The sequence below is a fragment of the Mus pahari genome, chromosome X, assembly GCF_900095145.1.
Source record: "Mus pahari chromosome X, PAHARI_EIJ_v1.1, whole genome shotgun sequence".
In the NCBI taxonomy this organism is placed as follows: Eukaryota; Metazoa; Chordata; class Mammalia; order Rodentia; family Muridae; genus Mus; species Mus pahari.
In genome coordinates, this window is record NC_034613.1 from 12,757,183 (window position 1) to 12,775,202 (window position 18,020).

The 18,020-nt window shown below is 35.9% G+C and overlaps 1 protein-coding gene across 4 annotated transcripts in view; it reads left to right on the forward strand.

The window, feature by feature from the left end:
- Window positions 1-18,020, forward strand: part of Jade3 (jade family PHD finger 3) — a 50,392-nt gene that overhangs the window by 18,059 nt on the left and 14,313 nt on the right. For 2 of the 4 annotated variants that reach the window (XM_029534428.1, XM_021187919.2), the window contains 5 exons: window positions 2,480-2,557; window positions 5,039-5,229; window positions 7,239-7,450; window positions 12,669-12,836; window positions 15,591-15,707. In XM_029534428.1, coding sequence (XP_029390288.1) covers window positions 2,480-2,557; window positions 5,039-5,229; window positions 7,239-7,450; window positions 12,669-12,836; window positions 15,591-15,707 — 766 coding nt within the window. The remainder of the gene's footprint in view (window positions 1-2,479; window positions 2,558-5,038; window positions 5,230-7,238; window positions 7,451-12,668; window positions 12,837-15,590; window positions 15,708-18,020) is intronic. The other 2 variants (XM_021187921.2, XM_029534429.1) reach the window with 1 other exon arrangement.

Genomic DNA, 18,020 nt, shown 5'->3' on the forward strand with positions numbered 1-18,020 from the left:
GATTTCTGAGTTCGAGGCCAGCCTGGTCTACAAAGTGAGTTCCAGGACAGCCAGGGCTACACAGAGAAACCCTGCCTCAAAAAACTTAAAAAAAAAAACAAAAACAAAAACAAAAACCTAAAGATGTTCCCTAGTGTTTGTTTCCATTATAAGTTTCAGTGTTTATAGTAAATTGCCCCCAAACTTAGTAGCTCAGAGCAATTAGACTCGAAATTTGAACATCACACAGTAAATAGCTGGGGATCTGGAATAGAAACCTTTTAAAGGCCTTTTCACAAATGTACCTGTGTCCTTATACTGGCATGACATGCGGATTACATTTGGCTTGGCTGCTTCATAGTCTGACAATTCAGCACAGTCATATTCCTTATAGGCTCCCAGGCACAAGACACAAGACTCTGAATTGTACCTGTTCCTTCCTGACAGCCAGGTGAAGGCTGCACTCCTTTTTATGACCCAGCTTACAGTGCTCATGATATTACCTCTGCTGGTTCAAGCCATCATAAGCCACTTTCTACTGAAAGGGAGGAGAAATAATCTTTAGAACTTGAACAGTAGAGTCACATTGTAAAAGAATATGTGAAATTTAGAAAATGTCATTATGTCATGTAAGTACAACTGTCTTATCCATTAAGTCGCAGAAACTTTGGAAGAAAAGATCATTACAAAGTAACAGGATTAACATGGGGCATTTGGAGAGAGTATACCTAAATATATATTTATGAAGTCAGGGATTGTGATTCAGTCCTATAAATCCAACACTTGGAAAGCAAAGACAGAAGGATCAACATGAGTTCAGGGATAGCCTGGGCTTCATAGTGAGTTTACAGAGTTGAGTCTATCTCAAAAAAAAAAAAAAAGGATATTTTTGTGAGAGACTTAGTTAATAGTTAATTTTAAGATACTCATTTCAAATCTTTTTAAAATATATAATACTGTGATATTTATATAGTTTCTACTGTTCACAAGTAATTCTAGACACTCACTAGAAAACAGCATATTCTCTACCTTTCAAATATTGAGATCAATTAGTCCCTGAGTGGCCACTGTCAATAAGATACTTTGGGAGGCTTTGGGTCAGAAAAGAATAGTAGTAGTAGTTTCATTTTCAATGAATCCTCAGTGGCACAGCAGTGTCCACTTGGACCTGACTTAGTATTGTTTCAGCCACTCTGATATACATGTCTGAAGAACAAGTGAATAAACCTTTCCCTAGACCTATGGTTGTGGGTCCTTTAACCAAAGTCCGTCATCTTAGAAAGCTTTTGAAACATTCAGTTATACTAAAGGGTCTAAATTGAAATCTAGGCTTACCTTGTCCTGACAGAATTACTTAGATCTCTAGGTTTGTGAACATGTTTTGGTCAGGATGCCATTGTTAGTATCTCTATATGTCTCTATATGTCCAAAGAAAATCATAAAAGGATTATCCCAGGCTTTCCTCTTTAGGAAAGCAGTAGTTTTTAACCTATGAGTCGTGATTCCCCTTAGAGGTCACATATCAGATAATTAAGATTCATGACTAGCAAAATTACAGTTATGAAGTAGCAACTAAAAAGTTTTATGGTTGGTAGTCACCACATATGGAACTGTTAAATGGTCTCAGTGTTAGAAAGGTTGAGAACCACTGCTCTAAAGCTATACTAGTCACATACACACAAAACAAAAAGATACTCTTAAGTGTATCTTTTGATAACCAGATGTTTTGTGTGTATGTGTGTGTGTGTATGTATGTATGTATGTATGTAAATGAAGCTGTTTCTAAAAAGTCCTAAGCTAGAGATACCAACACAGAGCCCTTGGGAGGCTGAAGCAGGGAACATAGCAAGAACTTGTCTCAAGGGCTGGAGAGATGGCTCAGCGGTTTAAGAGCAATGACTGCTCTTTTAGAGGTACCATTTTCAAAAACCAGCCACCACATGGTGGCTCACAGCCATCTGTAATGGGATCCAATGCCCTCTTCTGGTGTTTCTGAAGACAGCCACAGTGCACTCATATAAATAAAAATAAATTTTAAAAATCTAAAAAAAAAAAAAGAACCTGTCTCCAAAAAATCCTCTAGGCATGGTAGCACATGCCTTTAATTCCAGTATTCAGGAAGCAGAGGCAGGAGGATCTCTGTGACTTGGAGATAAGCATGATCTACATAGCAAATTCCAGGATAGAATCCAAAATAAAATAAAATCCCAAAGTAACATTTCTACAGATCTTCTCTAAGTTCAGCAACTTCTGTAAATTTGCATTAATTTGACCTTTTTACCCATGCGTTTTCTTGCATTTGGTGTTACTGTTTCAGTCCTCAGATTCAGACTTTAGTTCACTATATTTAATAAAAGGTGACTGAGATGATTTCACCATTCTAATCATTATGCTAAACTTTGCATTGAAATATGATATACACTCATAAAATAGAGAATGCATAATTGTATACCTGAATGAATTTTCATGAATTAAACATATTCATTTAACTGCCACTCAGATCAAGAAATAGAACATTACCAACACCCCAGAAGCCTTTCTTCTGCTCCCTGCCAGTAACTGACCTCCCTCACCGTAGGTAACAGTTTTGCCAGTTTTCGAACTTCATACAAATAGAACCCTATAGTATGTATTCATTTGAGATTGGATTGTTCTGTTCATCATTATGCTTGTGAGATCCATCCATGCCATTGCATGTAGTAGTTCATTAAATTTTCACTCATACATCATATTTCTTTGTGTGAATATGCCACAGTTTATTTATCCATTCACCCTCAGTAGACATTTAGGTTGCTTCCAGCAATTGCAGAAACTAAATCTTTTTACTTATCTTTCATGTCTGTGAATTTTTATTAAATATACACCTAGGAGTAGATTTGCTAGGTCAAGGACATCTATCTGTTCATATTGAATACATACCTTGTAACTATAACATCTGCTGCTAAAGTGGCTTATATCAGTTCATGCCCAAGCCAGCAGCATAATAGGTCTATTTGCTTCAACTTCTTACCATCACTTAGACCTTCATAGACTAGTTTTGTGTCAGTCTTTTAAATCTTAGCCATTTTAATAGATAACAGTGATTTTGATTTAAATATCTGTGATAACTAATAAGATTGAGACTCTTTAAATTCTTTATTTGCCATAATGTAGCCTTATTTATGAAGTATCTGCTTAAGTCTTTCCTCTAGTTTTTAATTGGAGTATTTTTCTTTTCCAAATTAATTTGTTAGACTTTAATATACATTATAGTTATAAGCCCTTTGTTGCCTATCTTTAGTTGCAAATATCATCTACCCCATGAATTGCTTTTTTTCTCTCTTTTAATAACCATAGTTTTAGTACGTGTGTTTTTTCAGTCTTTTCCTTTTATGTTTGATGACATTTGTGTTTGATTTAAAATACCTTTGCCTACTCTGATGTATAAATATATTCTCCTTTGTGTTCTTCCAGAAGCTTTTTAAACATAACCTTCATTCAAGAAAATTTATAATGTACATTTTCCTTGTATAATTTCAAGTACTTGAGATGAATCATTAGCTGTGATGTCTTTTTTTTTTTTTTTTTAAGAAAAAGACATATCTTGGGGAAAAATCAAATATTCTATAATTGCTTTGTAAGGCCATGTACCAAAAGAGGTGCAGTATATTTGATCTTGAAGTCTCTGGAGAGCATGTGTTTTATCCTTTTCAGTTGGAACAGGCCTCTGGATACAGTTCCCAAAATTTTATCTTCAATTAATGTTTAAGATTTCTGCATTTTCCTCAAAATATTTACTGCTTTTGGCTTCGAATCTCCATATTATATAAAAATTTAGATGTACAAATATATAGTTATTAACTTTATTCAAAATAAATTATTTGGAATCATGGGCCTTGGGAAGAATGCTTAGAAGAAAATAAATATGCTCTCTATACTTACATGATCAACTATATATTACATGTATTGATATGCTTGATAACCCTTCTACATATATAATGACTCTGTAATTAAATTAACTCTCAAATCCTTCCAGAGGAATGGTGTTCATTATTTTATGATAACACGATTCAGCCTCCCTACCACCACCTCTAAATAACTCTGTTCTTTAAAATTGCCAGGAAATAATAATCCAGATTTCTTCCTAGTTGTATTTTTCTGATACCTCATCTGTTAAACCATCAATTGTAGAATAAGTTGTGGGCATGAATTTTTTTTTTCATTTTTTCCTTTGATTGGTTTTCTTGCCTTGGGTTCTTGAATATCAAGAGCACTATAGATTTTCTCAAGCTCACTGCAAAAGTTGATCCAACAGTAGGAATCTTTCATTCCATCATGTTGCCCTGGCTCAGACCTGTGGCTGCTCTCATATGTGTTAGGAATGCCTTGAGTTTTGTGGAAGCCTATGATCTTTTTGTTTTAACTCTATTGCATAATGAAAATAATAAGAATATAGCAATCGCTAATGTTACCAAAACCTGATTTTATCATATACCATACTAAATACTTTATTTCATATAAGCATAATAATCTTACCAGTTTGGTATTATTTTATTAATTTATTATTGTTGTCTACTTTTTTTCAACAAAATAACCTTATCTAAATTAAGTAATTTTTTAAGACCACTTTACAAATGAATGGCAAAAAGCCCCAAAATTATGCTTGTGTATATTTAAAACCTGTACTTTGCACTACTATCTATGGAGGAAAATCACGGGTTTTCCTGAGGCATATTAATGCTACCTTTGTGAAGATAGTACTTATTACCAGATTTTTTTCCTTCTAAATATACTTGGTGACTATTGGACGAAGAAGACACAACACATAACACTTCTTAGAATAAATGATAGTAGGGTCTCAGATATGTGGAGGTAAATGAAGCATATCATTATCATTCAATAAGTTCACAGCAGATGATGAAACTGAATTTGCAGAATCATTTGCTTCTAGAAACGGATCTGCCATATCTCCCAAAGTATAAAGCAAAGCATGCTCCCCAGAATGACCAAAGTCATTTGGTGTATCCTGTCAGCACCTGAAATCTATTTTGTTGATTGTTGCCAATGTTTGCTTTTCTAGGATTATATCTGAAAAAGTAAAGGAGATGCTTTTTGTCCGACCCCGGAAATATATCCGTTGCTCCAGCCCAGAGTCTGCAGAACCTGGCTATATCAATACCCTGGAGCTAGCAGCATCTACATGCCGCTATGACCTAGATGACATGGATATCTTCTGGCTTCAGGAACTCAATGAAGACCTTGGAGAAATGGGTAAGCTATTTTCTTTATAAGTAAGTTGTGCTTTGACTTCATCAGTGTTTTTTTTTTAATTGTTTAAGCACTGCAAAACTTGCTTTTGTCTTGCTTTCCTTTCTTATCCACCCTTTCACTTACTATTTTTGATCAAATGAGGCATTTATTCAAGTACATAAAATATAGTAGTATTTTATCTATATCAATTTTAATCTATGTTAAAATAAAATAATAAAATTTAAATTACCTTTCCTTAGTTCAGTGTAATAGTACAGATATGGATGGCACATAAATTTCATGAAGTTGTTTCATATTGTTAAATGTTAGTGTGGTGATGGTTGATTAAACTTCTGGTGAAAAGGATACTGAAACTTGTTCTTGGATTAGTCCTGAAAAGCATTCTTATTAATGAGCAGGGCCACAGGTTGAGGTGTGTCTTCCAGATGTTGGAGAAAAGGTCTATCTACAGCATTTAACAGCACCCACTACAAGTGATAAGTTACTCTGATCATCCTTTAATAGAAGGCTTCTAATTTTGTTGCCCAGAATTAAATGGAAAAATATCTCCAAAGCAGTTCTTAGTTTTAAACTCAGTTTTAAGTTTTCTATGTTGAAGCTAGTATATGAATACATATAAAAAAGTTAAAATTATATTAAATCTTTGGCATGTTAATAACAGTTATTCTGCCAACAACATAATCTTAGTTTTGGCTCTTAAAAACTTAGCATGTTCTGTTTTTTTATTTACCCTCTAAGGAGAGTCTCAGGTGGCCAATTAAGAGTGTAAATCACAGAGAAGGCAATAAAAGAGGGGCAAAGACAGAGTATGACAACCTAATGAAAGTACCTCACTGTGTGGTTTTGCATGCGTATAGAATTCATAGATAACACGGTCATCACAATGCTTCCTTTGATTAAAAAACTGCCCTATAAGTTTAATGGTATACAATTAATACTCTTTGGATGAGCATTTTACCTTTTTTTTTAATGGAACAGTTTGATTTACAGAAAAAAATGGCCATTCAGTACAGAAAATACAAATATTTACCTCAGATATATTCTGTTTCTCTAATATTAACAAATTTCTTTGCCGTGATATATTTACCATGATGAAGGAAACCAGCACAGGTACCATCACTGTTAACTTATGTTCCAAACTTTATTGGGCTTTCCATTTTTTCTCTACTGATCTTTTTCTGGTATAGGATCCCATCCAGTACACCACATTTCAATTAATCTTAGAAGAGGTGTTTTGTGTGTGTAGGGGTGAGGCCTCATGGGTTTTTTTTCCCTATCTACTTTACCATATCTGTTTGTGTCATATTGGTGAGATTTTATAGGTGTAGCTTATGACATCACTAGGAGACACAGCCTCATAGCAAACTTTCTGGTCTTCTGGTTCCTACTATCATTATGCTCCCTCTGGGGTGTGTTTTGTGGATATATAGCCATTGAAGCTGAGCTCCACAACTCTGCATTTTGATTGCTTATGGTTTTATGTAGTTGTCTCTGTTTAAAAGATAAGTTCTCTTGATGAAGGGTAGAGACTGCACTTACTTGTGGGTATCAGGACAAATGTTTAGAATGTAAATAGAGATTGTACTGGTTTAATAAAATAGTGGTTGTAGGTTCTCCTTCAATATCCATGACTTTGCTTGCACTTGCTAAATTTCCAGTACCATTTATAGTTTTCCATTGGTTACCTCCATGACATGCATACCACTACTGTACACTTAGGTGATTGTGCCATATTCAACCCTATACAAAGAAATACAGGCAACTAGGGAATGCTGAGAGCAAGAGAAAAATACATAATTATTAGGTGTTCTTAGTGAAGTTAATTTGTTGATAATATGTTATTTGTGTTTAAAGAAGTAAGAAATTTAATATGCTACAAATTAAAGTGTTCAAAGTTATAGCTGTTCATAAAAGTCTTGTAGTAGTAGGAATGAAAGAAAATAGATTAGGGTTTTTAGCAGGAGATGGACAAGGATTTATTTTTTTCAATTTTATATCTTTCTGTGCAGGTTATGGCCCAATTGATGAGACTCTTATGGAAAAGACAATAGAAGTTCTGGAACGCCACTGCCATGAAAATATGAACCATGCTATTGAGACAGTGGAAGGGCTAGGAATAGAATATGATGAAGATGTGATCTGTGATGTGTGCCGGTCTCCAGACAGTGAAGAAGGGAATGATATGGTATTCTGTGATAAGTGTAACGTCTGTGTACATCAGGTTAGTCCAAATGGAGAGCATCTCCTCATACAAGGTCAACATTAGTGTCAAAGTCAGAAGATAACATTTAGGCATTGGTTCTTCTAGTGTCGGGGTTCGGGGATTAAACTCACATCATCAGGCTTGGCTCAAGTGCCCTACCTGATCAACAGTCAGATTTTTTGAATTTCGTTAATTATTTATTTCTAACACCCATATATAAATGTCTTACATTTAAAGATGAAAAATAAAAATTAGGCTGCTTTTTTTAGTACTCTCTCTAGAAACACTACTTCTTATGATCTCTAAGCTGCTTCACCTATCCCCAAGAGGCTAAACCTAGGTCTTTATTGTGTCACATTATGTCCAAACTATTGGAATTGTCTCATTTGATTCACTCAGGAAGTCCCTATGCTTCTTGCCTAGGAGACTCTCCTCTGCATTTAAGATTTTTCTCTGCCTTAGATTCTCTAGGACATCATCACTGACCCATGATCTGTAATCTCTATATAGAAGGCAAAGAGTTCTTATTTTAGTACCCAGGGCCTTCCCTATATACTATTCCCAGAAACCTAGGTCAACCCTACATGTGGAGACCACAGGAGTCTGGGACTCTAAAGGACTGTCTTAATGCCTTATTTTTACAGAAAATGTAAGCAAAGGTTAAGTGACTTTACCCAAGTTATTTGACATCCTTTCTAACACATATTAATAATGATTAATAATGGCATATTAATAATAATAGTGTTAGTGATATCAGCACTCATTTCAACTCTTGTCCATATCTATATTCTGTGCTCTGGTGAAACAAGGTCACTTGATATATAGTGATGAATATTGGTAATACTATCCTGTCTCCATTTTATATCCATGTCTGAATTTTAAAATCTCTTCTAAGAGCTAAAGATGGTTCAGTTGATGAAATATTTGCTGACAAAGCATGAGAACCTGAGTTCCCAAAATACATGTAGAGAACTGACCCTAGGTCTGCAGAGGCAGAGACAAGAAGTTCCCTGTTACTTGCTGGCCAGCCAGCCTAGCTAAATCAAGCTTCATGTCTATTGAGAGACCCTGGTTCAACAAACAAAATGGAGAACCATTAAGGAAGAAGATATTTAGCACTAACTTCTGACCTCCATACACATGTACAAGCACTCATGTACATGTGAGCATAGCCATACACAATCTTGTCTTCTACCTCACATTATCAAAATGTATTTATCTTCCAAGCTGTAGTTCATGTTCGTTCTTGATTTATACTTAACTGAATTTTTATTTGTCTGAATATGTTATATATTTTATTGATATTATTAATTCATTTAACAAATACTGTATACATACTAAATACCATCCATGAGCCAGGGCTGTGCTGCATTATGGTGACACAATAATTAAGAGCCAGATATGCTTTCTGCCCCTCCCCCAGGTAGACCATGGTGTAATGACTAAAAAGAAACTGTCAGTTTACCATAGTGTCTAGGAACTTTTATAGATTATAAATCCATGCTCCTGTGGTAATACATGGAAATGATAAAGGTAAAACGCAACTTTCATCAGGTAACACTCAATGCTGAATCTTAATGGCTGAAAACTGATGTCAGTATATCCAGAAAGGTTCAGACTATGTTAATGGCAAGTAGTCCAAGAGTGGGTAAAATATGTTAGAATCATACATCTATGAGTATTTGAAGAATGGAGGAAAAGCAAGGAAGCCAAGGATAGGAAAGGGAAAAAGGCACACATGTGAAGCGTCTTCTGACAAACTAATAAACTTCTGATTTATTCCATCAATTCTAAAAGGATATTTGTATTCTAGAAAGATCATTTTGGTCAAAACTAATAGAATAATGAGCCTGCATAACATAGGAGATAGAAAACAACCAAGACTTAAGACTTTTTCAGGCCACCTAACCTTAACCTTAACTTTTTCTATTGTAGAAAGAACTCAAAATTTTTTGTCACCAATTACCTTAATCATTGTTGAGAAGAGGCAACTATTATGAAAGAAAGCATTAATTGCTTGTAATTTCAGAGGTTTATTCTTATTATCATCATGGCAAGGAGCATGGTGCAAGCATTTGGGAAGTAGCTAAGAGTGGTATCCTGAGCTGTAGGCAGAGAGAAAGAGAGGGGGGGGAGAGAGAGAAAGACACAAACACTCTCTCTAGGCATAGCATGGGCTTTTGAAACCTCAAAGCCCACCCCAGTGACTTACTTCCTCCAACAAGGCCACACCTTCTAATCCTTCTATCCTTTATTTTTCATTCATTTATTTATTCACTGTATTTGTTTTTATTCAGTTTATTTAATCACAGCCCCCTCCCTTCTCTCCTCCCAGTCTCACCCTCCCACTCCCATTTCCCCCTGTCATGTCACCTCCCTGCAACCCACCACAATACCAATACACCCTGGCATATCAAGTCTCACTCAGCAGGACTAACTGCATCCTCTTCCACTGATGCAAGGCAATCCAGCTGGGGGAAAGGGATCAGACAGGCAACAGAGTTCAAGTCAGAGACAGCCCCACTACAATTGTTCAGGGACCTACATGAAGACCAAGCTGCACATCTACATTAAAACCACCATACCGAATTAGCCTTTTTCTTCATTTAGTTGTATCTTTAAAAAGGTAAATTTGGAAATTTTATCTTCATTGTATCAATTATTGGCATTGTAATATATTTTCAATAGAAACAAAAATCTTTTTATGACTTAACTATGAACTTAAAGTATCAGATAATACACACCCATAGGTCCTCTTATACAATTAATTCCAAAATTAAAATTTTCTGATGATTTCCCTTTTATCTGAAATTCTGAACCAGAACTGATTTGGAAACAATACCAGAACTTAGCTAATATGAGGTTGTTTATAGTCTTTGCCCATTTTATTCAAATACTCATATTTTTATAGAAATACTAACACATACGGTTTTGTTCCTGGTTCCATTGGGCTTATATAATAACTTTCCTAAGATCTGAACAGTTTTGAACTTTGTAATGTTTCTTACTAAAGAGGTTTTAGATGGTTGAATCTATGGCTTGAAGGAAATAAGACAGAAGTCATCTTTATATATTTTCTATGTTTTTCTTTTACAATTAGGGGGAAATATCAAAGAATTATATTCAGGTTCCTTGATGTAACTGTAATGTAATAATCCCCCCAATCCCATCCCCCCAGATTATGACATTTGTTTAGAAATATACCAGGTCAATATAAATGATACCTCTCTCACGCATTGGCAATAGCATTTGACTGGGCCTTGCAGACTATAAACTGATATATGTGAATGCTAGGAATTTGTTACAATATGAAATTTCATAAAAAAGAGCTTCTTCCAAACTGGGCATGGCAGTATACTTGAGGCAGGAGATTTGTGAGTTTGAAAGACCAATCTGGGATGAACATATCTGTCTCATAAAAAGCTCCCAGGAAACATGAATAAAATACTGAGATTCTTATAAAGTAGATATAATTTGGATCATAAATAACTACTTAGGTTAGAATTCCCTCTGTTAACTGTAAGGTCATTTAAATAATAATTAAGAATATTTGTTTACTCTCTAAAAGAATAGTGGCATATTGGCATCTGGATTGGTTAAATATAATTTACCTTTTTTACTCCACCATATCATGTTCATTGTTCTTCAGTGTCGACTATACATTCGTACTTCAGAAGTTTGTATCACTAGACTTTAGAATTTAACATCATACAACTTTTTTTTCTTTAAAACTATGTGAAAGTTAAAACCTTTCCAATTCCGTTTTGTGTATATATCCATAGTCTACTTCTTTATACAGATATTGAATACTTAGTGTCAGAAGTACTTAAGACTTCGTCAACTGTATATAATCTCTATTGTGTGTTGTCTCCCCCCGCCCCCGCATCTTAGAACCTTTAAAATGTGAAAAAAAAACATTCTAAGTTTGTTAGCCTTATAAAACAGGTCTTAAGCAGTAGCCAACACCTAGTTTAGATGATGGTGGGTAAATGAGATAAGAACAGGAAAAATCAGCCGGGCGTGGTGGCACACACCTTTAATCCCAGAGGAGGCAGAGGGAGGTGGATTTCTGATTTCGAGGCCAGCCTGGTCTACAAAGTGAGTTCCAGGACAGCCAGGGATATACAGAGAAACCCTGTCTCGAAAACAACAACAAAAAAAAAAGCCAACCAAAAAAAAAAAAAAAAAAAAAAAAAAGAACAGGAAAAATCCCTAGAGAATTTTACTGAGAAGAATGTGACAACTAAACAGAGGAAGGGTGAAAGCTGTGAAGAATGAATGAACAAATTTAGAAATAAATTCATCCTAGAATAGTGTGACAAGGAGTTGGATAGAGTAATAGTGGTGAGGATGGGGATGGAAAAGCAGTTCAGCCTCTGGGACTCAATGTAAGAAGCAAGTGCAAGCACCAAGAGTCAGTGCATGAAGGTAAGTAAGTAAAAGTCCAGGGATTTGGTCTGGAAGATAAAGGAAAGAAAGATTGGCAATGGATGGTTATAATTCTTAGTGAATCTCACCTAAGTGTGTATCTCTGAAACCCACAAAAATTTTTGAAACTGCTAGGTTGAATCAGTTGATGGTATAGGTAGGGTATATTTAGTTATGTGAGGAACCTAAAGGCAACTAGGTTTCTTCTGAAATAGAGTAGAGCAATAAAGAGGGTCAAATGGACAAAATCAAAGATGAGGAGAGTCTAGAATAATTCCTAAGTAATTTTCCATCTCTCTGAGTTATTATTTATTTTCCAGTATCATTCAATAAAGAATTGAAAAGGCTCCTAGAACTCATTGTGGATTATTGTAATTCAATTCACAAGTCTTTTTATTCAACCCAAGCAAATAATTTCTATAATTTGCTGAATGTTTTTATGTACCAGGTATTAGACTCTATATAAACATTAGCTTATTTCACTTTTTTATCACAATACTACATGACATGTTGAAATTAGTCCGTTATTGCTTGGTTGACCTGTTATATAAACACTGAAGACAGTTTGGAATACAGGAAAAGGATTATTTCAAAAAAAATTTTAAATGTCTGTAGTCCAACTCTTAGTAGTTGGACTAATCTTGATATGAATTACCACTTAGTCTTTTTCTGTCTTCATTAAAGCTATTTCTCATAGGTACGCATGCTAATCTTAGTTCAGATGATGCAACAAGCTTGGTTTTTAGTGTTTAAAAATTACTAAATCCTAGATATGGACTTGTTCAGCTAAGTGTGCTTATACCTACAGGCTTGCTATGGCATTCTCAAGATTCCAGAAGGTAGTTGGCTGTGCCGCTCCTGTGTCCTGGGCATTTATCCGCAGTGTGTTTTATGTCCTAAGAAAGGTGGAGCCATGAAGACCACCAGAACAGGGACTAAATGGGCTCATGTCAGCTGTGCCCTGTGGATTCCAGAAGTAAGTAACCATCCAAATCTGGGCCAATTTCCTCCAGGGTACCTTCCTTCCTATGATGTTTAGACAGACTCAGACTGGCCATGGAAATGCTTTCTCCTCAACTATATTTCTGAGATTTCTGTGCTACCTCCAGTCTTCTTGTAAACAACTGTGCCTGTTAGCCCAGATTTCTGTATTTGTGAGTGATATTTTCAGTAGTGTTTGATAAATTTGTATGAGAGAAGAGACATAAAAGTCCAAGGTGTGGGGCTAGAGGTATCTTAGCTATTAGGAGCTCTTACAAAAGACCCAAGTTTAGCTTCCTGCATGTCAAGCAGCTCACAGATAACTACCTGTAAGTCTGTCTACCAGGAAATTGATGGCCTCTGGCCTCCAGAGGCACCCATACACACACATGCACATACTCACACACACACATATATATGCATAATTTTAAAATAAATATTTAAAAAACATTTAAAATAAACTACTTTTTAAAAGAAAAAGATAAGCATAAGAGAGGAAAAAAACATTTTTAAAAGTAAAGCTTAACTTAAAATACCTGTAGCCACAAATCAAATTAAGACATGAAATACCACAGAAATATATAAATAGCATCCTGGAAGGGTCCCTAGTTCCTGAGAGTAAACCATTTTAATTTCTATCACTATGGATAAATTTTATCTGTTTTTAAGCTTTATATAAATGGAACTTTTAGAGGAAGTATTCTTTGTTGCCTGGCTAGAACTCCGTGTTGTAGTATGTATCAGTAGTTCATTAATTTACATTGCTTAGTTATTCATAATTATATGGATAGTCTATTTATTTATTCTGCTTTAGATCTCTTATTTTAGGCTGTTACAAATAAAGTAAACAATCACTCTTGCCCACTGACTAGCTGCCCTAGAACTCACAAAAATCCACCTGCCTCTGCCTCCCAAATTCTGGTATTAAGGACCACCACACCTAGTTGTTCTTTACTTAAAACGCTTTTTTGAGTGCTTATAAACTCAACACTTACCTAAGGCTTTTATTCAAAATGTATTCATTGTTATAAACCTATCCTTTAATTGTAGATATTTCCTGAATGGCTACTGTTCATTAACTTAATTAAACATGGCTTCTAAACTGAGCATGGTAGGACATTCCTCTAATCCCTATAATTGGAAGGCTGAGGCAGGAGGACTGAGATCTGGAAGCCATCTTGGAGATGTATAGTAAGCTCAAAGCCAGCCTACATAGCTAGACTCTGGAAACAAACAAAAACCAGTAGTTTGGGGTAGGGTATAGTAAGTGGTAGAGTATTTGCCTATTATGAACAAGGCAGCTCCCAACTATCAAAAAAATCAAAATTAAAAAAGGTTGAAACCAGGCTTGGTATTGTATGCCTGTAATCCTTCATCCTTGGATGAAAAAGCAGGATAATCAAAAGCTAAAACCAGCCTTGCTACATAGCAATCTCAAGGCTAGCTTAAGTCATAGTGGGACCATGTCTCAAACAGACAAAAATCAGGGAACATAGCTGAGACATTATTTGCTTAGCATGTGGAAAGCCTAGGCTTGATCCCAACCACCACATACACACACACACACAATAAAAATCACCTATAATCTCAGCACTCAGAAGGATAGACTAAGAAAATCATGAGTTAAGGGCCACCCTGGGCTACATAGACCCTATCTCAAAAATAAATAAAACAAAAATTTAAAAAAAAACCTTAATTAACGTTCTCTTAGGGCTTCTCAATTCTTGATTTCCAGTACATTTTGGATTATTAAAGATCTCTTTCCTGATCTGGATGATGGATCATCCTTTTTTGATAGTTACTGCTTTTTAAAACCTATTTATTTCTGGTACTGGAGAGATTGTCCAAGGGATAAGAGCACTGGCTACTATTTCAAAAGACCTAGGTTTCTGTCCTAGCACCCACATGGTAACTTACAGCCATCTGTTACTCTAGTCTCAAAGAATCTAATGCCTTCTTCTGGCCTTTGTAGACACTGCATGCATGTGGTGCACAGACATGCACACAGGCACAACATTTGTACATGTATAAAGTTATAAAAAAAAACACATTTTTACCAGTAGTTACATGACCCTTTATTTCCAAATGGAAAGTTTTTCCATCTTTTTTAAAGTGTCCTTTTCCTTTCAGCATTCCCAAAGACTTAATTTCACTTTGAAGCTACTTTGGCTGAGAGAGTAGGGTAAGATGACAATAGTTACATAGTCTTAAAGATTTGGGGTTTAGAAGTGGTATCATCCTCATCCTTTCTAATTACATGCTGCAGTCCCTTCATTACATAAATTTGCTGTTACTTTGCAACAATATTATGCTGCTTTGTAAACCAAATAGAAAGATCTGTCACTGCCTTTCTTTATCTTTAGCTGACTAAATGAAATAGCAAGGCATGTGATACCATCTCTAACATAAAACAGATTCTAGAATTTCTGAACTTTATTTCCTTTCCTAAGTAGCTTTCTTCTAAGTAAAGATGGATATATCTTGATTCTTTTAGGTAACTATGCCTACCTAGTCTACACTCCTACACTCTCATTGTAGATATGAATTGTTTACATTACTAGAAATGATTGAAGGACTGAGCAGTGGAAAGAAACATCTTTTTTATCCTTAGTTCCGTACTAACCTTGGAAGATATGGCTTGCCTCATTGTTTTAATGTTCTCAGTTTCATATAACATCATTTATAGTTTGTGAAAAGTGTTTTTGACATGCCTTGGTTCTTCTGCCTTATGATGATGTTTTATTTGTAGGTCAGTATCGCTTGTCCTGAGAGAATGGAGCCTGTCACAAAAATCTCCCATATCCCACCTAGCCGGTGGGCCTTAGTTTGCAACCTGTGCAAGTTGAAGACAGGGGCTTGTATTCAGGTAAGTTCCCTGAGAAATGGTGGAGTAAGTTAAAACCAATTCAACCTGACTCAAGGTCACAGTAAGAATGTCCTGTCAACCCAGAAATCACTTGAGAGGCTACCTACTCATGTGCAGGATAGTGTCACTCCACAGACCATTTGTGGAAATCTTTTTCAGATGTTGTCTCTGGACCATTGAGCTTGGGTTTTTTTTTCCCCAAAGATTTATTTTTATTTATGTGTATGTAGGTGGGTGCCCCCAGAGGTCATAAGAGGGTGTTGTATCCTCTGGAGCTGGAGTTACAAGTTATTAGAAGCCACCCAGTATGGGTGCTAGGAATTGAACTTGTATCCTCTGAAAGTGCAGTAAATATTCTTAACCAGTAAGCTATCTCTCCAACCCTTAGCCTATTCTTTTCAGCATTCATATTGGTTACTAGGAATAGTGATACACATGTTTGGAGCAGCTTCTCAAGGTATTGAAGCAAAAGAAAATCATTTCACCTCAGAAGTTCAAGGCCAGCCTGAACAACATAGTGAGTCACCTTCTCAAAATAATACTCATAATGGTATTTAATGTTCATCTTTTAGTGTCAGAGCTCATGTATCAACTAGACTCTAAAGCTGAGTAATTTCATTCTGAGAGGGAATAAGCTATAACTCTAAAATATATAGCCCACGTTTTGATGAGTTTCATCCATTAACTGTCAATAAATTTAAGATTCACTATGATTAGATAGATGGTTCTGTAAACCATTTGAGTGTGGAAAGGTACATTTGAATAGATAAAAGTCTGGTGACTGGTTTTAGAAATCATTCTTAAAGGGGCTGGAGAGATGTCTTGGGGGTTAAGAGCACAGACTGCTCTTCCAAAGGACCTGGGTGCAATTCCCAACACACACAGGGCAGCTCACAACTGTCTGAAAGTCCAAGATCTGAGACACTCACACCTTTGCATAAGTATCCATGCAGGCTAAACACCAGTGCACGTAAAATAAAAATACATTTTAAAAAATTCTTATAGGCATATATGGTGCATGTACAGGTAATGTTTTTGAGATATCTAAGGTATAATGTTATTTTACTTTCTATTCCAAACATAATAAGGTGACTCTGCTTGTAAGTGGGAAGGAAGGACTGACTGACTTAAACTTACTGCATGTGAGCTTCAGAGTGCTTTAAATAAGATTTGCCTGCAGACCCTCAGAGAAAGGGATCTCTAATGTCATAACTTAGAGCAGTGGTTCTAGATATTTTATTTAGTTCACTTCTGTTTAGCATAACAGGTTGCAGATTTGTCATCTGAAAAATATGAATATTTACCTTGCTCTTAAAATTTTATTTTGGCTCATTTTATTTATCGTAATTACATAACATTTTAGTGTTTATATGGGGAAAATCTTTCCCTGATATATATTTATTATCAACTTGACACAAGCTAGAGTTATTTTGGAGATGACTCAGTTGAGAAAATGCCCCCAAATAGATTGGCTTTTAGACAAGCCTGTGGTACATTTTCTTGATTGATGACTGATGTAGGAGACTTCAGGCCACCATAGGTGGTACTACTCCCAAGCTAGTGGTCCTGAGTGCTAAGAAAGCAGGTTGACAAATACAGAGGTGGATCCTCGCAGTCTACCATTGGACTGAGCACAGGGTCCCCAATGAAGGAGCTAGAGTCCCAATGAAGGACCCAAGGAGCTGAAGTTTGCAGCCCCATAGGAGGAACAACAATATGAACTAACCAGTACCCCCAGAGCTCTCAGGGACTAAATCACCAGCCAAAGAGTACACATGGAGGGACTCATGGCTCTAGCTGCATATGTAGCAGAAGATAGCCTAGTCGATCATCAGTGGGAGGAGAGGCCCTTGGTCCTGTGAAGGCTCTATGCCCCAGTGTAGGGGACTGCCAGGGCCAGGAAGTGGGTGTGGATGGGTTAGGGAGCAGGGGGAGGGAGGAGGGAATAGGGGATTTTCAGAAAGAAAACTAGGAAAGGGATAACTATTGAAATGTAAATAAAGAAAATATCTAATAAAAGAAGGAAGGAAGGAAGGAAGGAAGGAAGGAAGGAAGGAAGGAAGGAAGGAAGGAAGGAAGGAAGGAAGGAAGGAAGGAGGTTTAACAAGCCATGAGGCTTGTTAAACTCCTCCTCGGCTTTTTTATCACTTCCTATCTTGGGCTCCTGTCCTGACTTCCCTGGATGATGGACTGCAAATTATAAGATGAAATAAATCCTTCCCTCCCCAAATTACTCTTGGCTGTGGTTTTATTATTATTATTATTATTATTTTCTTTATTTACATTTCAAATACTATCCCGAAAGTTCCCTAT